The sequence below is a fragment of the Botryllus schlosseri genome, chromosome 15 (assembly GCF_051294905.1).
Source record: "Botryllus schlosseri isolate E-star chromosome 15, Bs_hap1, whole genome shotgun sequence".
NCBI lineage: Eukaryota > Metazoa > Chordata > Ascidiacea > Stolidobranchia > Styelidae > Botryllus > Botryllus schlosseri.
Genome location: NC_137250.1, coordinates 7,241,529 through 7,263,694, shown reverse-complemented (window position 1 = coordinate 7,263,694; position 22,166 = coordinate 7,241,529). Strand labels below are relative to the sequence as shown.

Sequence of the window (22,166 nt, the reverse complement as noted above, 5' to 3'; positions counted from 1 at the left end):
ATAGCTCAATGCTCACTCTCACGGGTCACACTAGCGTATCGCGAACAATTCGAATAGATTGGGGTTGCCATACGTCCGGAATTTCCAGGATATGTCCGGAATTTCACTGTTTAAAATGCGTCCTGGAGAAAATGCTGAAATATGCACAAAGGTCCGGAATTTTCAAGGTTTGAAAGGAGTTGAAATTTTTTGCGTAAATCAACATAAACAATATTTTATTTTGGGGAAGATTCAGGCTTCTTGGAATTTTTCTTCGCGCTGCGCGCGATTGAGTCCCACATGTATTAATTTTAGTATGGATACCCCTGTCCTCGCAAAAACTACGAAACCTCATAAATTAAAATAACTATCAGTTACTGTAATGAGAAATTGTAATCGCAATTTTAGAGAACCGTATATTCGTAGTGTCGGTAAGGCTGGGGGTCGTTTGCCCTTTTTTTGGGGGGGGGGAACGTGGAGATGTTGAACATAATCAGCTTCTAACATAGGCCGTGAGTAAGTCCAGGCAAACGTGCTGACCATTTTTTAGTAATCAAATTACTAAATTTTGAGGTGTGTAAAGGAACATTCTCAAATTGGAAATGGAGTCGCGACCATAAAAGTTTTGAAACCACCGGATGTGCAACGTACTAGTGCGGACCGGCATTTCGCCCCATTATTGGCCATATATAGCCTTATCCGTGTGACATGAGCATGACTTAGCGATGTACAATTATGTTGCCTGCATTTTCAAAGTCATCATCTACCAAGCTCTTCCGCTAACTTTGATCACGTGGGCTGAGATAGGATAAATATTTTATAGTGATATGGAAGAACCAATATTATTGACACAATTCCTTCACAAACTTTAACAAATATATTCATATAGAAAACCAGATGCATACAGTAAGATCGATGCAACTTCTTGTGGGCCCCAAACCAGTGTTTTTTTGGGGGGCGGGATTTGGCCATAAAAGTGTTGTTTTGGTCCTCGCAACATCACACACAGTCACATATCTGCACCGATCTAACAGTATAGCAGAGCTGTCAGACACACGGCCTGCGAGCCAGATAATATCTTCCGGCCGGGGAAGAAGTCTGTTGCATACCAAATGAGAATACCGACCCTAGCAATCACCAGTGCTCAAATTACAAATGGCTTAATAGTCTAGTTAAGACACGACCTATGTAAAAAAAATCCACACCTGTATACAATAGATAGGCAAGGAATTGTCAGTGTGTCGTCACTCATCATATGTGTTCACCTCATTTTAAAACCCGATAGGGGCGGTAAAGAGTGTCCGAAATTTGGGCCACGAAAATATGGCAACCCTATGTAAGATCAGCCATTTTCATGGACACCGTAACTTGATGACTTGAAATTGACTCGTAAATTTTGCTCCGCGTCACGAGTCAATCCACATTTCTGAAACGCCGAGTCAAGTCAAGCTCAAGCCACGTCATTTTTGCAAAGTGACTTGAGTCAAGTCAAGTCACGCGAGAATAGTGACTCTCGAGTCATTCCAACACTGGTATCGAGTCACAATGTACAAGTCGAAAATTGTAGAGCACAGTGCATTTTCGCCGACTTGTAACTGATGATAGCCTTTTATTGCTAGTGAGGGCGAGATATTGGGATCGAGCGAGGGCGAGCGTGAGGGTAATGATATTTTTTTAGTAGACAGCGCTTACCGCACAGGCAAATCTCGGTCAATGTTGAACATTACTCCTGCACAGTGGATTATATGTATATTACACATGGTATAAGTTACGTGTAAACGCCAGAAGGGTGCACCATTCCGAAAAAGGTTGAACATAAAGCATCCTGTAGGATGCGAACTACAAGATACTGACGATGTTTGAGAATAGCAGAAAATTTGCTTCCCGATTCATGTTGCAACAGAGTCAGACGAATTGATTTGCGACATCGCGGTTTAAGGAAATTTGTGGCACCCGAAACAACTAATCGACTGACACTATTCAATGAAAAATTCGCAAAAAAAAAAATGCTGAACTTTGAACAACCATCATCTAAATGTGCCTGGCTTCTCGTATCTCGATAGCAAACGACGGTAGAAATGTGGATTCAATAAACATAATAATAACGCTAGTTCTTCTTTATTTCAGTTTGCATGCAGAGATCAGATGCGTGCCTACAACAACCAATGGTTATAATAGGTCTTGTAAAATTCTGCAGATCCTTCGAACGGCAATAAGCGATTTTAAAATACCCAAAGACACTAGCTGATGTTCCCTTGTGAGATCGGAATCTACCAATCGCACGGGTCGCCGCAGATTTTTCCTATAATACTGCTCGAAAATGTGTCGTCAGCCGTCCAAACAAGATTTTGGTCTCCGGAAATTTCGACCAGTTGAGTATAATTGAGTCCTCCAATCCCTGATACCATGCCAATGACGACTATCTGTTGAAGAGTAGGCGGTAACAACATATAACTAGACTTCGATAGAAGCGGCATTTGATCAGATTCGGAAAATAGTAAAAGAATACTGTTAGCAAGTGCTCGCGATCCTGGATTAGCTTGGAAACTACCATGATCTTAGAAATCTCTATTGAAATTATCCAGGGCTACCATATGTCCTCTATAATAAGAAGGATTTGTCCTCTTTTCTTAAGAAAAGTTAGTATTCCTCCGAGGACGCTTAGAAATGCCCAAGTATCATCTTTTTTCGTATTTCCAGTTAAATGCTTATACTTTCAAGATTTTTAAGCGAAACGTATATTTATTTCCCAAAAATAGTGTATATCCAATATCCATGAAACGTGCTGAATTGCTGGTTTAAAAAAGCTGTTCAAACAAATTGACCTTTTTTGATTGTTATTGCAAACACTGTTAGGCGTTCTCTGTAACATCCGGGCCTTTTACACGTGTTGCAATTTTTCTGGCGCAAGTTCGAACTTAACACACGGAAACGAGGGTAGCCTACCCTTGTCTTATCGACAAGTTCGTGGTTGTACTGCACAGGTGTACGACTGTGTACGACGTGTACGTGTACGTGTGTACGTACAAGGCTACATGAGAGATGCTTTCATCAAACGCGAACGTAACAAGTCTACTTTCGTTTTACTTGCTGGCGAAAAATGTTATTTTTGGGTGCTGCAAATATGGTAGGCCGGACATAACCTGCCAATATTTACTGAATTGAATGGAAATTGTACAGCCTAACAATCGGAGAAATGCGAGGCCTGTTTATATACAATATAGTGAATAAAGACTTGTCGTAGGCTAATGCATACAAACATAGAACGGCTATTCTGTGATAAACCAAACCCACTTACAAGAACTCCTCTTTCTCTGAGAGCCTGTGAGGGTGCCAAGACGTCATCATGCGACATTCCGTTAGTCACCACGATCAAGACATTCTGGAAACCAGGGCGGTCGCCATTCTCCGGCGTCATGAGAACGTCCCCGGCGTAGGAGATGGCTTGACCGGTCCTTTTTCCTGAATCGCAACAAGGACTATACTGTCATTCAAATATGCTTTCGACATAAAGTGATGCCGTTTATGAGAAAACGTCATGACGACATATAGTTTGCTCTCCCTAGCAATAGAGAAGTTACGTCGACTAATGTTGGATTTCATGAATCAGCGTCAGCTCTCTTTCACATATTATCAGGCCGTGTTATTTTTGGCATATGCCAACAAAAATGGCGACTATCCATGATGTAACATAATGCATGAGCATTGACAACAAGAAAATACCTCGTAAGTAATTGCGTTAAATTTGCTCTATCACAGATCCCGAATTATGCTAATTACTACTACTGCGTGCAGAGATCCTCTACTTCCTAATCACTTAATACAGAGGTGTCAAACTCAACTTGGGTAGCGGGCCAGATTCAATCCTGTTGATTGCTCGCAGGCCAGACCATTCAAATGAATTCAAATTGCTACCTCCAAATCCATACCTCGGGTTGCATTTAAAACAAACGGTGTTTGAAAACACTTTGTATAAAACATGTTTTAAACAGTGTTTTAAACAAAGGCCTTTTTAAAAAAAAGGTGTTTTTTTAAGTTGTAAAATTATGCCATAATTGTGTAAATAGTTGCCAAAAAACATGTTTTATGCGCCTACGGACAATTACTACCCGATATAGCCGACGTATATCGATACGGAATGGTTGGAACCCTCAAAATATAGTCGGTTCAACATTAATAGTACAGATATTTCGTCAAAGGAGTTATATTTACCCTATATTTTCAATTGTCAATGTCCATCAAATATGACGTCACAATTGAATATTCGTGACGTCATGGCTTAAAAAATAAAAATAAAAAACATGTTTTAAATTAGGGCCTTGTTTTAAACATGTTTGTTTTAAATTGATTTTTGTTTTAAATGCAACCCTATCCATACCCTTGCTTTTCACTTGAATACTTGAATATCAAGCTCACATCCACATACATAATAATCGTATATTACATTATATTATGGATCATACGAGCTCTATTGTAGCAACACTTTTATTCGCAAGCAAGAGAATTGGCAAAATACCAATAATCTACCATGATTATCTCCCTTTGTTTTAGTCGCAATGTGGCGTCAGCCCTGCGTATTCGGATGAGGAATACAAAAGATATAATTGTAGCGCGGACGTTGTAATTTGGTTTATTCTTGATACATGACCATTCGGGTCTAGGCAGGGAATCGTTTGAGCCAGAAGTTATACGTGTGTGCGAACACGGATTCCATTCCAAGTGAACTGTTATATTCTCGGTGTAACCCGCATATAATGTTTTCGTAGAGGTCCATTTTTCCGTAAAGCTCTGAACTCAGCGTGCACTGTTATGCCTTCTCAGAATTTGGTGTAAATGTCACCGATACTAGACCACAATAAAATACAGGCTATCTTACCGTTGCCGTTGTATGGCAATTTATCGAATGCCGCCAGAAGGCCAACTCTGTCGTCAGGATAATCGCCCAACAGGATTTGAGTTACATTGTCGACGACATTGTTGTAACGGACGACGGCAAAGCGAGTGGTGTCTTCAGAAATTGTGAAGGAACTGTATATGGTGGTTGTATTTGTTAGTAGGCTATATTGTTAGGGAGGGAAGGGGATCAGGAATATATCGCCGAGAACATTATTAATAAAATACAGCTCCCGAGAAAGGCCCTGCAAGAGGTATTCATAAGGGGGATATGGCGAAGGCAGGGATGTATAGAATGTACATTGGGGTTATGACTAGAAAAAAATTTCAAAATTTTGTGTGTCCTGTAGTCACAAATGATGAACTTTTGTGCCCTGATTTAAAAATTCACAAAAGTTAAGACTGTTTAAACAAAAAACTTCCGCACAAAATATTTCCAGTTTTCACTGTATGAAGGATAGGCTTTCTTTTGTAGATACAGACTATATAATTTATATATCGACTGATTTGATTTTAACTGACCCAATTCCAATTGCGAAGATTTAAAATAGTATTTTGGTAAATTTTGATCGCCCAGATTGAAATATTCCTATCGGGTTCTTGTTTACAGTCAAAATTAAATAATTGATAAATAATTATTAATTCCGATTTTAGATGTGGACTGTATATATCGTATAATTTCAATTTGTCTGACACAAATCAAACTGGGTGTTCGAAAAGGCGAAAGTAGAACAACTCTAGATATTTTCAGCGGTCTAGAAAACCGATTAGAAGAATATGATGTATAGGAAAATTTGAAAATGTCATATCATATGTGACACCGTAGCATCTGTTGATACTGGACGACAGAATGGCGTTGTTTCTAAACTGCAAAATGCAATGATGAGCAAGGGTTTTCATAAACCACAATATATTGTTTGCCATCATCATATTATCGATTCATAACGCATATATAAGAGTTCTTCAATCTAACGTCTTCAAGAAATCCGACTCTCAGCTACAAAATTTGGAGATGATGTGGTAAAACACTACGAAAACTTGGTGCAATCCACCAAGCAAGAATTTCAGATGAAAATAATAGAAAACCGAGGATGGAGGGATGATTTCAAGCTTATCAATGACTTGTGCAGAGCATGCTGCTCTTTCAAAGACAATAGTAATAGATTACCACTATTCAAATGGCATAAACATCCATCTCTATGCAATGCGAGGTGGTGCTCAAGGGCCATGATTGCGTACTTCCCAATCTCCGGATGGAGAATAACTCTGGAGATATCATTAGTCATCGCAAATGCGTGTCATGAAGACTGGTATTCTAACCAGATGTCTAGAGATGGAATATACTAGAGCCCGACCGATTACCGGTTCGTCGATAATAACACTTTGAAAGAATTATCGGAATCGGCCATTGGAGCTGAAAATTTATCGGCAATTTACGTGTGACGTCACAGCATTGCGGTAGGAAGCGAGAAAGCTATAATCTTTGACCGCTAGACTGATAATATTGATATATTTCATATAGCTTAAACTTAACAGGTGTCCAGATGCCGGCTTTTCTGGTTTATTTCATGTTCGAGTATAACAATGGCTGTAAAGATGTTCAAATAAATGCCCTGAAGCTGAAGCTTTGAAAATGTGCTTATGTATACATCCAACTTCTTTTGAATATCGGCTGAATGTATTGGGGTTATCGGTCAAGGTGTGAGACATCGGTTTTATCGGCATCGACCCAAAAATCCAATATCGGTCGGGCTCTAGAATATACCGAAGATTATTTGCTGCTATCTTTGCGGTCGAATGTCCTGCAGCGATAAAGTGCCTCAAAAACCCCATTGGAAGTCGGATATGCCCGTCGTAGATGTCCCTGGCACTAACATAATAACAGAAAGGGAAGTCAAATTGATGGATGAACTTTACAAGAAGTGCAATAGAACATATATTTGAAGATTAAATTTGTAGCAAAGAAATCTTTGAATTTTAAATTTTTTTAAATTTGGACCAGTGTCTAAAATTGAACTTGGTTTGTGCGGGACATTTTTTCGATTTGAACAAAATGATTATAATTTTATTAATTTATACCAAAATGTTCATCAATTTTTTTTAGTCATAACCCTAATGTACATCCTTGAATAAGCGTATGGTTTAGTGTAGGGGTCGGTAACCCGCGGTCCCGCAGCCACATGCGTCTCTTTCATATATCTTCTGCGGCCTTTCGTAGGTGTAAAGCAAAATAAATGTATATTGCGTGAATAATATCTATGGAATACTATTTCATTTTGGAGATTTTTCTTTTCCCAGGAAGAATGGCAATGTGCTGTTCAGCATAGAACCCTTGAATGATTTCAACTATTTCTTTTCTTCAGTAGCGTTACCGCTATACTTCCATAATGTACTAGTATGATCGATCATCATGCGCCAAAACTCAGCCCGCCAATTTGATACATTACATTGACTTTTTTACAGCATAAAAGTAATTTTCGAGACGAGAGAGAATTCAATGAATGTGCGAAACAGAAGCACGCAGCAAGGTGATAAATTTATGTTAAGAGTTGCATATCCTTCATTCGCGATTTATTCATGATATGGCAAGCGTCCTGCGTTAGCGTTGCCGATCTCTGAAATAGGGGCTTCTAGGAATCCCAGTGGTTCATGCACGTTATTCGTTACACGTTATGTACATTGTACAAGTGTGTGTATAGGCCTACTCAAAGGTGCGGGTGTGAGAACTAGGAAAAACACGAGACTAACGCTTGAATTACTTTGGTGGCTTTGTTATTGTCGATCGACGTGATTTAATACAAAAGTCGGTATAGGTCTGGGTCGATTTTGACGAAGTTTGTTGATTGATCTGCTGTGGCAATCCCTTTAAAGATGCCGAAAGATATAGAGGAAAAGACATGTCTATATACGCTCCGATATGGCGTGACGCATGCGATCAAGAGCACCGCAAACAGCAACTTACATGAAAATATTGCTTATGAACCGTTTCACAATCGCCCAATTAGAAGCACCCACTGATGGCGACGAATCCAGCAAAACGACGGCGTCCATCTTCGCGTTAGGGGGGCAAGGTCCTGCGCAATGATGCCATGTCATTTCGTCTCAACAAATCGATTACGTCGTTACGCTTACGAGTGCAGCATGGCGCTCTGCGACTCCATTGCTTAGAGGGTTGGCACTTGTTGGTGGTTAAGCCTCCGGGGTATATTGAATATCCTGGCTCGGTGCAAGTGAACGTACAGAGAGAGTTGACGTAGTTGGATCTCGTGCAGGACACGGCGCCGTGTCGCAGAGTTTCCCTTGGCGGCTGGCAAATATCCGCTTAACAGAAGATGAGATATGTGACAAAATTCTGAGCGTTACTGGACAACTAGAAATATTCTAGCTTTTACAAATTATATTATAATTACAATTATAGCTAATCATTTTTTTCGAATTATATCGGAATTAGAATTATTGTTCGAAAAAGCTCGCTCGGAAGAAGCATGCAGATACCAGTTTTGGAGTCTTTGCTCTGATTGAACCCACGACCTACTGATCAAGAAGTCGGACACACCACAATGACACTATCTCACTCGGCAGAGTATAGAGCTAGAGAGTGGAGTTGTCCAAGCCAGGTTACTGCTACAAAGCATATAATATTACGTTCGCATGTCGGGGATGCGTGAGACCATCTGGGTCCGTCTGGCGTCACGATGCAACGACTTTGTTTCGGTCCAGTCATTGTATGGAATCGATCGCATATGAAAGTACACACTGATCCGATCGCGCTGGAGTTTGTGCATAATTTCATTCCGTTTTCAGGCGTGAGTGGACGGTCTTTGTCGCAATCTTTGCCTGAATTCGATCGGGTTATATCAGAGCTACTCACCTATTTTAAGCAAAGGTCCAGTTACAAAAGTTTAAAATTTACTTGGGTCCGTTATAAATCTCATGAAACAAATTGTAACCATACAATTGTAATACGGTATAACTGTACAAGATCGGTACCAAAAATCAATAAACGAATTGTAGGTATTGTTCTGTTAGTCACAGATAGGGTCGCATTTAAAACAAAGATCAATAATTTAAAACATGGTCCTTTTAAAACATAGGCTATTTCATAGCCATGAATTCACGAATCTTTAATTGCAACGTCATAGTGGATTGACATTGGAATAAACAGACCAAGAATATCTTTAACCAGGACTGCAACGTTATGTAGCATTTTTACGATCGGTGGTCATCATCATCACAACTTCCGTTCCGCAACAATGATCTATACCAGTGATTCCCAAACGGTGGGCCGCAAATAGAGTTGCATTTAAAATAAAAATCAATTCAAAACAAACATGTTTAAAACAAAGCCCTTGTTTAAAACATTTTTTTAAAGCCATGACGTCACGAAAATTCAATTGTGACGTCTTAGTATTATGACATTGACAATTGAAAATATAGGGTAAATATAGCTCCTTTGACGAAATATCTACGTACTACAGCTGTTGAACCGACTAATTTGAGGTTTCCAACCATTCCATGTCGTAACGTCGGCTAAATTGGGTGGTAATCGCCCGTAGGCTCATACAACATGATTTTTGGAAAGTGTTTACACAATTATGGCATAATTTTGCAACTAAATAAAACACAATTTTGATTTTATCATAAAGGGCTTTGTTTAAAACACTGTTTAAAACATTTTTTAAACAAAGTGTTTTAAACAGCCATTTGTTTAAATGCAAGCCTAGTCGAGAAGCTATTTCTGGTGGGTTTCGCGAAAGATTTCGAAATGTTACAGCTTCTTATTCAATGTGCCAAAGTACCTTATCTTCTCACGATTAGACGAGCAAATACACATTCTAATCCTTCTAAAATTAGTTCTTTTTGCCCCTATAAGCGCCACGTTCTCATGCTCGCAATAATTTGTGAGCCAAATTTCCGTGACAGTAATTTTGATTGAAGCGAGAAAGTGGACAGTGTCCAGGACACTGTGTTATTGTGTATGCCTGAGAATGGGAATTAATTCATTCCCCAAAAAGCTTTGCGTATGTTGATCGGGAAATGCTGCAATCCAGCCCGCTTTGGTGTTATAATGAGCAAATTGCCGCGATGCAAGCTACTCAGAACCCAAGTGTGTTCAACGTACAAGATACGCGCTTTCTCTTTTGTAACCATCTGTTACGTGTATTAATCCTTGTCTGCTTCATAGTTCATACACCCATATTCCTGAATTATCGCGCAACTTTTCGGTACCCATCAGTTTAACCTATTACTCATGCGAAATGCGACGCATTGTGCGTGGCGAGACAGGGTGTGGTTCACAGCTGCAACACCCATAGGTTGTGGGTTCGAGTCCGACCGAGGTCGACTCCATAATCCCATTACAAGCGTTGAAAGTATAACGATACATAGGCTCCTACTCGTCATCTCATCCGCGAAAGCGATGTATTGAAAAAGCCAAGAGGTCGGTCGTGCTGCAAGTCAGCACTCGGCAGCTACGGAATCAAAACAAAGAATAGCGACCTGGTGTAAATGACCATCGCAGTCGAAAAACGCCATGAATACCACAAACAATAACAACCACGCATTGTGCGCTGAATCACGCGTTCACTCGGTTTGTCTTATCTCGTATGGTGGGTCGCGCAATGAAATGTGGATGGAAAGTGGGTCGCAAACTGAAAAAGGTTGGGAAGCACTGATCTATATTATATCTGGACATGCTAATCTGTTGAACCGACCATGATTTCGAGGGGTCCAACCATTCCATATCGTATATACGTCGGCAATATCGGGTGCAAATCGTCCGTATAGGCTGTATAGTGTACAGGCTCATACGAGATTTTTTTCTTAAGTATTTACACAATTATGGCATAATTATACAACGTAAAAAAATTGTTTATATTAAATGGCATTTTTATAAAACATTTTAAAAATATGTTTTAAACAAAACATTTAAAAATACCATTTGTTTTGAATGTAACCATTATAGTCATTGCTTTTGAGATAATCGGCTTTTTTATATTTCTTCTTGCTAGTTCTTTCAATATTGGTTCTAAATTGGTGAGAGCGAGTCGAAGGCAGCGGTGAAAGCTTTCCCTGGTCATACAGATCCGATAACTACATTATGGCTCGTACCAAGGTGGTCACATATTGTTTGGCTGGAGCTGAACAGAGAGAATGAAAAGCTACACTTTGTTTTCGCAAATAAACGATAATGGATTTGTAAATACTGAGACAGGTAAGATCCGGATTAAACACGGCTAGTGTGAAACAAGGTGAAAAAGTATTGTAACCACTGGTTTACGTGAAATCCGGTCAATACCGAGAAAACCAATACAGAGAATGCCATTACCGAGAATGGACACCACCGAAAATGGACTTTACCGAGAATGGACACTACGGAGAATGGACATTACCGAGAATGCAATCTATGCAATGCAGGCATGTTATGCATACGTACAGGTCGTTTGTATGTGCATCATGGGCTCACAGCGTTGACATGCACATTCGGCGCCGATTCTCAGATATAAATCTCGACAACGTCCGTTCCAGTAAGTTAGATTCTAGGCATTGGCTATTCTGGGTAATGTCCATTCTCGGTGGTGTCCATTCTAGGTAATGTCCATTCTCGGTAATGGCATTCTCGGTAATGTTCATTATCGGTAATGGTTTTCTCGGTATTGGTAGAGAGCCTGTTAAAGTAGACAAACTGGTACAGGTTGATCCCATTGGCCTTTGGTGTCACCATTGCCATCTTCGACGCAACTGGTTACTCGTGACTACCGAGAATTCAGATCAATTCCCTCGTTGCAAATTTAAGCGTATTTGCTCCCGAGGAAATTTTGATCCGAGCAATTAACCTGTCCCTCCAGTGGCGAGGAGCGGGGTGGACTACATCGAATATATCTGATTATACAGATGATTGGTGAATGTCGTTTCGGATATACACGCCTTGATTTCAAACTTACTGTGACAAAGTGGCTCGCTCGCAGACCACTGTCCGGCGAAATAGCCGTCTCCGACGCCTTCACATACTCTGCTGCTCGATCCGAAGATAGAGTAGTCGCGATTGCATTGGTAGCTGACCAGTGACCATAGGCAGACAGACAGAGGTATATTTTTAAAAATGGGAGAAACAATACAGTGGTGGAACACAATACATGGTGGCCACCGAAACGACCGTCAGGTCAGCAAGTAAGTAAGCTAGTCACGTTATATTATAAATGATTTGACGTATTTAATGTTGTCAATCAAACTAGAAGAAACAAGCAACTATTATACACAAAGTAGAAAATGTTTAAAAAGAAGAAACAAACGATAACAAAATAGCAGTTATATTTTGATGATACATTTTGAAGATCACAAATCACAATTATAGAATATCACATTATACCAACACATCCGTTACGGTACAAGCACTATCCATATACTTACGTGCACACGCTGCCACCGTTGTTCGCGTTGGTACAATATACTTTACCGTTGGTGGGATTGCGGCTCTGAGGCTGGCAGACCAACATTTCGCATCTCGGCACTGGATTTGACCATCTACCGAATCGATTCCCTGTTTCCTCATCGACACAAGTTGATGTGGGCGCTTCGAGGAGCGAGTACCCGTCGTAACAAGCGAAACTAGACGATATATGATATTAAAGCTAAGGCATATCTATAGGCCTACGGCGTACACTGTGGGGTAGGGGTCTTCAAAAATAACTTTTTTTCTCAAATCGTACTGGCTACGTAAGAAAATTGTTAGGTTACCGAATTTAAGCCTACACACCAAATTTGGTTCAATTCCAACCAGTAGCTGCACTGCTTTGCTACAGGAGAAGAAAGTTTCTATTTATTCTATAACAATAGACAACAAAAAATTTGAAAATTTTCTGTCCACCCCATGAAAGTGTTAAGGTTGTTCATAGAAACGATGTTCACCAAATTTGGTTCAATTCCAACCGCAGTGGAAACGGAGTTATTGCCGTCGAAAAATTTGGATTATGAATAAAATAGTATTTACGGTGACCAATTCTTTATTATTTATTATAGTGGTGCCAACCGTAAATACTATTTCATTCAAATCCAAATTTTTCGACGGCAATAACTCCGTTTCCACTGGTTGGAATTGAACAAAATTTGGTGAACATCGTTTTTACAGACGACCTAACACTTTCATGGGGTGAACAGAAAATTTTCAAATTTTTTGTTATTTATTTTTATATAATAAATAGAAACGTCGTTCTCCTGTAGAAATGCGGCTACTGGTTGGAATTGAACCAAATTTGGTGTGTAGGCTTGAATAAGGTAACCTAACAATTTTATCAAGTAGCCAGTACGATTGAGAAAAAAGATCATTTTTGAAGGCCCCTATCTGGCGTGGTCAGTACGGAAGTATACTTTTTTCGGAGTCCTCGAATAGGCTGTGACCATAATAGCACTATAACTCTAGTGCAGCGGTTCTCAACCGGGGGTCCGCGAGACCTCTAAATTTTTAAAATGGTTGATAACCTAACTTTTATTTTATTTTTCATTTTGAGAAAGCATGAGGCAGTTTCATACCACAACTGCTAAAACCTCATGACTCATATCATCATCATAATCGTCTGACATGAACTATCGTAATGTGGAATATCATTTTCATTGCCAATTTTTCAATAACCTGCTGATACAAACATATTGCTGTTTAGAGACGTTTTGTTGGGGTTTGTGGAAAAAATAAAAATATGGAGATAACGTCAATCAGGGTGACTTCGTAATGTCTGCTAAACCTTCTCGATGCGAAGTTGTCAGTCTCACAAAATTAGTGAACAGTCGTTTGAAATAAAAATGTCCGAAGTATTTTACAAATTTGTCCCAATGCGGGGATTAAAACCTCGCCACGAAATCCATTTAATCCTGTGATATACATAACCACTATTTAAACAGCGTCTTCGAGGTACAGAGCTTCAATATGAAATTAACCCGAGTATTTTCGGCTGACACTCGTCATAAATCAGACAATGATATACCTGCCCTTAAAGCTCAGCTATCAGATTTTGCACATTCTTATTGCGGATTCCCTATCGACAAGGCTGGTATTTTGATGAACAAGGAGTGTTTCGTTGCTATCGAAGCATGATGCTCCGACCCTGAAATTCATATCACCAGTTATATTGGTATGCAGCCTTGTCTTGTTAATGTTCAATTGTTCATGGTCGAAAATGTTTGCACGTAAATATATGTGTAAACCCGAACATAACAAGTCGTTTCCTGATAGTCTTTCTCAGGTTGGAAAACTTGGATCTATTCGCCGGCGCATAAAATTTGTCTATACTTTTAGATTAGGATTTCACTTTGACGGTAGAAACTCTCTGCGGCTCGCGATCCGTATGTTGCCCGACCCTGCGCTAGATGCTAGACGTGATATGTTCATAAAATATATGTTTCTTCAATTCGGTGCCAAAAATGTTGCGATCACACCAAAAAGTATCGTTGGAAGCGTTATGCGTTAATATTGCATTAGCCTCCATCTATCTTTGCGGAAATAGTTTTCGGCACTCCTCGTTCATATCAAAACGAAGACGCGGATTTTCAAGACACAACCTAGTACTTCAAGAAATACAGCAGCAAAATTAGCTTTGAAATAATAGAAGTCTACCAATTTCTACATAAATGGTATGAGGTTATTTTCAAGAAAAATCAATATTTTGCTGATTATCACAAGCCTACATTTCATATTTGCACAAGGCAGATGAAGGTTGCACCATAATAGAGCTAAAATTGAACTAAAACTTGAGGGGGTCCGCGACGGTCCGTGACGGTCAAAAGGGGTCCGCGAAGCCAAAAAGGTTGAGAACCACTGCTCTAGTGGTTATGATTTTAGACTTGAGGATAAAATCAATATAGTGAGAGGAGTGTTCACTGTTCAGTGTTCATGCCTGAATCGATGTAAGAGAAGCACTTAGTACCTATAGGATTTACCGTGCATATGAATTTGTCACAAGGTTTTGCGTTCATGTTTTGGGGTTTTACGTATATCGTTTATTATAATCATAATCCATGGTAGCTTGAACCGCTATGCAGGGATAATATGCATGCATATTGCACATCCCGCCCTTTCACAATAGTCTCCTCGATACTTGCAGGTAAAACCGATTTGGTGGGTTTTACAGTTCCCTTTTAACCACTATCGAGATAGTTATGGGACAGGGACAGCAACAGCGCACCCTGCACAGTGCACATATTGAGGCTGCTGTTGTTGTTTATGGTATTCATGGTGTTTGACTACAATGGTCATTTACATCAGGCCGATAATATTTATCTTAATTCCGTAGCCCCTGACTTTTACCCGGCCCACTTCTAGGCTTTTGTAAGACACAGCTCAAACGGATGAGATTGCGATGAGGAGCCTAGATAAACCTCCGACACTAAGGCAGGAATACTGGAGTCGACATTGGTGTGACTGGAACCCGCAACCCATTGATATTGCAGCAGATGATAATACCACTATACGCTACCTCGCTATCTCTCATGAGGCTCATTCTAACGATAAATTCGAATCACGCATAGACTTACGAGCACACGCTGCCCAATCGGTCCAAGTTCGAGCATGATACTGTTCCAAAAGTTGGAGGAGTCATGGGAGGCGGACAGGTCACCGGGATACACTTTGGCGGTTGGTTATCCCAGTTTTGCGAAGACGAGCATGTTGCTGTCAGTTGGCCGTCCACGACATGACCCGAGTCACACACAAAAGTGCACTCGCTTCTAACAAAGTTCCGTCTCGTACAGTCTACCTGACCGTTAGATATACTAGTGTATTCGGGCTTGCAGGTAAGAGCTGTAAATGAGAATATTTTCAGACTATATCAGGCGCTGCTGCTGAACGCGATAAAGATAGTGCCGGAAGGTAATTCGTGGCATATCAACTAGACAACGACTAAAGACACTTTTTGAGAGTACGGAACATCAGTAAGCAATTGAGTAGTATATTCATATTGAAATAAAGCCCGGCTGATACTCGTTGGGGGTAATCGTCACTAATTGGTATAGAGAATTGAAAAGAACATTGCACCAACGGCTAACCTAGAGTCAACTCTCTGAGCAATATCCAAGTGAGAAGAAATTCCATAATTGTTTTTATGACATATTGAGCATTTATATTCGTGAATGATAGCTCTGTCGAAACCGTTCAGGTCACCAATTGCCTATTATAGTGTACACTGTACAGATTGTATCATTTAACCCGGAAATGAAATGTCAACATGTTAATATACGAGTGTGTGTGAGTGAACCTAACTTCATTCCACACTGGCCCGCTTAAGTTCGAAGTTTGATTACCGGTTGAAAACTGTAACTGGAATGAATAAAATATGCCTAATAGTCTATACTCTATGTCTATAATACGCTCTAAGTTAATTCTAATGTAATTTCTTGGATTTCCTGAAAATGTTGAAGGTGAACTGTGAAAGTGTGAAACGAGACAATGAATTTGGTGTACACTGTACAGTACATGTACAATGTACGTGTACGTACATACACCATTCTCATGCTTATGATAATGAACTCTGATTTGATATGAACAGAATATGATTTATATTGCATATTTTTCCAATTCATAATTTAATTCAATGTCTAAGTTTTTGAGAATTCAATGATTATAATTACAAAGTAACTTGGAAATAAACTGTGAAGCTATACAATTCTAACTCTAATCCGATTTGTCCAACTCTGCGTGGAATGACAATTCGCAATCCTTACGTTTACAAACTGGCTCTGGGTAATTCCATTCTGATACGCGGTTGTTCGTCGGCCCACAGACCAGAACCTTCGCACCTTCCATTTCGTAACCTGTTCAATGTGTAGATTGTGCATCGTGCAATCACAATAACCTTTCCAGTAAATTCTGCAGCGACCAACCTTCGTCACAGGAGAATTCGCATGTCTCTCCGATTGATGGAGGATCGGTGTCGTATTTACAATCCATTTCTCCATTCGGTGGAAGAACAAGCTCAGGACAATCGGGATAAGCTGAATTACGCAAAATATGTTGGCGATTTTATGGATATTTTCCCATCGAATGCGACTATGTCACGAACATGGGAGACATCGTAACTCTGATTTATTGCAGTCTTCTGTTTTACAGCAACATCTGCAGATAGATGCCGGGATCTTAGGGTTGCATTGGAACGGATGGTTGCCCTTGTCGTTCTGAACAATTAAAATATAGATGTGTTGCCGTTGGTCTTAATTACCAAACGCGATGTTAAAATACCTGGAAAACGTTGTTATCGCATGCGAGACCTTGCTTGCAACGCTTTGTGATTCGAATCGGAGGAATGAGACCCCTATGATACCTAATTTCGGACAAACATCCAGCCTGAAAAACCGACAGGTTACTCAGATCAGTGCTCTTCAACCGGGTGTATGGTACACCAAGGGCGCAAACAGTACTTCGTCAGCCCTGCCCCCAAAAAAACGTATGTCGTGGGACCCTGACAGGATCATAAACCAAACGTATGGGTGGCTTCGCCCCGCAGACACCCTTCACGGCAAGTCTTTTACCACCAACCAGAAAATAACGTTTTACTGTTATAGGCTGTCGTTCAAGGCCTATGAGTACGTAGTCGCGCGAAGCGCAAAAATCATATTTGGGATTGAATTTTGTCTATAATATTGGTAATTGCTATTCATTTTCCTTCTCTCTCAGGCCACGTGATCAAATTTACTGGTAGAGCTGAGGGAGGTGGTGAGTTCAGTAGCATCGCAGGACTATTCCTCGCCTATGGACATTGGACAAGGACAAATGGTAATTGATGGTTTTGTCCAGCATGCGGCGGTGATTTTCGGCCAAGGTTTTATTTGGTAAAACACACTTCGCGAACTAGCGTGTTGGCCGAAACTTCAGAAGCCTTGGTGTGTCGTAGAGCGGTAGCGATAGCTGAAATGTCTATATTTTGTTATAAATGATGATTTTTTTCTTGGGGCGCCGCGGGTACCCATATTAACAAGTTATCGTGTGTGGTATTTATGGTGTTTGTCGACTACTATGGTGATTTGCACCAGGTGAGTTTTCTTCATTTTTATTCCGTAACTGCCGACTTGTATAGCACGGCCCACTTCTAGGCTTTCATAAGACACCGTTTACACAGACGGGAAGGCGAGGAGGAGCCCAGATAAACTTCCAACATAAGCAGACAATCAATTACAGCAAATCGCGCGAAGAAATATTTGAAGTTGTAGGAAGTCTCCCACAAAATACTCTATAATATATGTTGATTTGAGAAAAAATTTTGGGCCCCCTTCGAGGTTGGGCTCCTCAAATTGGGAAATTTGGGTAGCGGCAGTTACGGCTCGCGTAAAGCACAGGGGCGGGCAGCTTCTCCAGTCAGCGGGCGTGATATGGGAAATGAAGTAGCCTACTCTATGCGGTCCGGATTACGGAATGTATACATTAATCGCGCATTTATCCACCACAGGGTTGTCACCAAGTCACAAGGCTCCGAGTCACAAGTCAATCTCACTTTTATATTTTTGACTCGAGTCAAGTCGAGTCATTTTCAATTCCCACCAAGTCAAGTCCGAGTCCAAGTCAGCGAACAGAGGATCGAGTCCGAGTCATGGTATTATGACTCGAGTCCGAGTCCAAGTCATTGTGTTGACTGCTCAGTTTCCAGTTAAAGTCATCCTAAACCCACTTTTTATAACTCCGTATGGTGATATTTAATGGTTCGCATTTATAATATATCAATTTTCCTCACTTTTAGCAGTTTCTGGTCCCATTTTCAAGCACCAGTACCAACAAACGAAATCACAATAGTGTGTTGGCTTCGAAATTACAATGAATGTCGATCTTGGCCGCCTGAATCTCGAGTCAATGACTTGCTTCGAGTCATGCGCAATGACTCGAGTCCAAGTCGAGTCAATACACAGATTGACTCGGGTCGAGTCGAGTCATTTCCGTATTTTGAGAAAATGACTCGAGTCGAGTCGAGTCATCCGAAAATCGTGACTCGAGTCGGACTCGAGTCGAGTCATGACTCGAGTCATTACAACCCTGATCCACCAATACAAGGAATAAATCGTATTTAATGTAAACTGCAAGCTTAAAGCATATTGAATTTATTTACGTAATGTACTTTAATAGCTGTTGAAGTCAATGATACATCTGTGGTCGATCAAAGTTGCCGAACAACTTCATTGAGCTCTTCTTGTATGTCGGACGTAAAAACCCTTAGTAAAGACTACACCTGAACATTAGCTAGATTGAGCGTAGTTTTGTCTTGTAAATGTTCATGGTCGAACAAAGAACTAACGAATAACCTACAGTCACTGTAATTTGAGCCAGTAAGCTCGTAGTGGGGGATTGCGGCAGACTGTGGTAGCGGGCCACATTATCATTTAATTTAAACTAAAAAATTAGTCACTGCTAGCGCGATCAAGGCAACTTGGATTTTTCTTTTGTAATATAATAGAGTCCTTGCAATCTGTGTCCCACTGTATAAATGCGAACCGCAGAATTAAATAATGCAGCCCATAAAGCAATACCAAGTTGGAATCCTGTGCGGCTCACGAATGAAGGTTTTTCCGGTATATTTGGGCGATTTCAATACATTTTGACCATACCGACAATCCTGATGGGAGGTCAAAGGTAACAACATGCAACAAAGTGATTAAATGCGGAAGACGCGTCATCATTAATTTTGTGCCCAAAATTTTTGAAAACACCCCTTCCATCAGCTTTACTGATTAATTAATCAATTAATCAAGTAGCCAGTCTTCAGGATTACCGGACCACGACCTAAAATCGACCTCGCCCTCCGCCACATGCCACCTCATTTTGTCGCTTGCGTCTTATATTCTTCTCTGCATTACTTTTCATTCAGTGTGCAATGTGCATGCCTCTTATTTACTTCGCCTAGGCTAAGGCGGGTGTCTGATCTTAAAGGCTACTCCAAGTTTTTTCGACACCTTCCTATCTTTTCATTGTATCGCAGTCTTGTGATGTTTTGAAACGATGAAAATAATAATAAACCTGATTGATTGATGATTAATCTGAGGTATGAGAATGCATAGATATTTGACAATAATATGTGAAATTATATCAACATTTCCGAGGTCGCGCTTCGCACGACTAGAATACGATTCCCAGTCAATTTTCCTAACATTAATACTCGCGGGGTGTTCTGATCCTACAATTACGAACTTTTATACGCATGGTAGGCTATATCTCAAGAAAACAGTGATGGCACAGACCACCACAAGGGCTCACCGAAGTGCGAAGGTTCCAGCATAGTGTCCTATAGTTCCAGTAACCAATTTAACATGTGTATTGTGTATTTGTCGCCCAGGCGGGCCGACGTCTCTCCGCTGTCATGCGGCAGTATGCTTGGTATACATGTAATCGAAATGCGGCCTTGAATAGCAAAAAAGTTGATTACCCCTGGATTCAGCTTACTACGGAATAGGTGTATTATGTGGTAAGGGGTCTACGAATTTTAAGACAACGTTAAAAGGGTGTACCACGACGAAAAAGGTTGAAGAGCACCGATTTAGATCACAATATATGCTCAATATTTGAATGCATTACCCAGGCGGCAATGTTGAGATATTTTATAATGTTCCGTTAAACTGTTCTGGACATGTTTTTGATACATTGCCGCCATCATCACGAAAGTTTACCAGGAGCGCTTTTACGATTCATGCATTTATTAAATGCCAGCAATTGTCTCGACGCGATGTTAATTGTAGAGCGTGTTGTGCGAACAGCCCGAGGACAGCGACAGTGACGATAACAGTGATACAAAAACAGCTCAACCCGGATCATAACATATCGCTCACAACACATCCGCAACCAATTCCAAGAAAGCAGCCAGTTCGCTGAAAACTGTAGCTATGCACTTGCAGAGCACTTGCTCAACCAATTTTCATCAACTCAATGACATGTTCGGAGAAGCTATAGCTATGACCATCTGAAGACAAAGCTTACGCTTGCGCTATCGCACTCGACGCTGAATCCTCTTCGTAAGCAGTCGTCGTTATTTAGAGCATTCTCGCACTTCCAGCAACGGACCGCTGAAATGAAAATGCGTGATTGCGATCTCACTTCACGGGAATTGGTCTAAATCGGGTGGATACGAAGGCTCTGATGTGGATATTGAATATAAGCCTACTCTGATTATGGCATCATATTTCCTCGAAATGCTTGTGATTCACTCAGCAATAATTAAAATGGCAATCGCCCATATACTTCTGTAATGGAAGATCTATTCATATCAATATTCAATCAATATTTATTTTACGTTTGGGTACAAGACGTCTAGAAACATCATGCAGTTCTCGATTTCTACAAACAGGTAACATTCGTAACTAGCCATTCTGACCCCTGGTGCTGATTCTACATTTGCAGCTTCAGTATAGGCCCATTAAGCTGCAGATTTTATATTCAAGAATCTGGTCACTGAGTAATAAAATTTGTCATTGACATGTATGAGAAATATATCGATTGCTGCCGACCCGCAATAAATATTCCAAATCAGGATACCGTTAACTGGTAAAACGATCTATATTGTTCATTGATGCTACTATTCAGAGATAACATTGTAAACAGCAAAGTAGCAACGAAGCTGTACACTTCAAAGGTAACAATGCACGTCTTACCTTCCGAGTCTTGAAGACATAACAAAAACGCACAGAGTGCAACTAGTGCTTTAAACATTTTAGACCGCACTGTACTGTACAGCGTATCCGTTCGACAAAGAATGATGTCTAATCGAATCTTTCCGAGACTTTGGCTCTGGTTCTATATGATCGAAATGAAAAGTGGATATTGAATGAAGAAGATTTAATAATAGAACAAAGTCGATCATATGTATTTAGCAAGTCCGTTCAAAACTATGCAACCCGTCACACTACGCTCGCTTGCAATCGCTGACAATATCGAAGCGTTGCGAGTACAGCTCTAATAATTCCATTTGCCACAATCATTATTAGATACCAGTCAGCTATCACCAAAAAATTTCGCAGCAACGAAAATTCGCGGAATTGAGTGTTGAAATGAGAAAAATAAAAAGTAATTCAAAAAAGTGTTGCATTCTGTTCGCTATTTTATGGATGGAATATGCAGTGCATTATCATCGAATGCACTGCGTGGTACTCAGTGATGAGCGGATAGTGCTTTCCGAGACTCCGAATCCCTCCGACAACTTTAGTGTCTGAGGAAAACTCCCTCCGACTCCGAAGAGCTCAATCCCAGACTCCGAGATACTCCGACGAATCTCGTCAAGTATCCGAAACAGTGGCAAGCATGGTACACTTGGTAATGTGTTTTACTAAATTAATGTGAT

At 40.4% G+C, this 22,166-nt stretch overlaps 1 protein-coding gene across 1 annotated transcript; it reads right to left on the bottom strand.

Moving 5' to 3' along the window:
• Window positions 1-2,249: 2,249 nt before the first annotated feature.
• LOC145457589 (E-selectin-like) lies at window positions 2,250-21,752 on the bottom strand. Its single transcript, XM_080335812.1, has 15 exons — window positions 21,481-21,752; window positions 20,810-20,895; window positions 17,096-17,200; window positions 16,920-17,031; window positions 16,741-16,851; window positions 16,582-16,671; window positions 15,397-15,661; window positions 12,283-12,480; window positions 11,817-11,929; window positions 8,518-8,709; window positions 8,005-8,193; window positions 7,835-7,946; window positions 4,856-5,007; window positions 3,278-3,441; window positions 2,250-2,402 (listed from the first exon to the last, which is right to left on the bottom strand). Exons 1-15 carry the CDS (start codon window positions 21,536-21,538, stop codon window positions 2,250-2,252), a joined length of 2,100 nt encoding a protein of 699 aa, XP_080191938.1. The 5' UTR covers window positions 21,539-21,752.
• Between the last annotated feature and the right edge of the window lie 414 nt (window positions 21,753-22,166).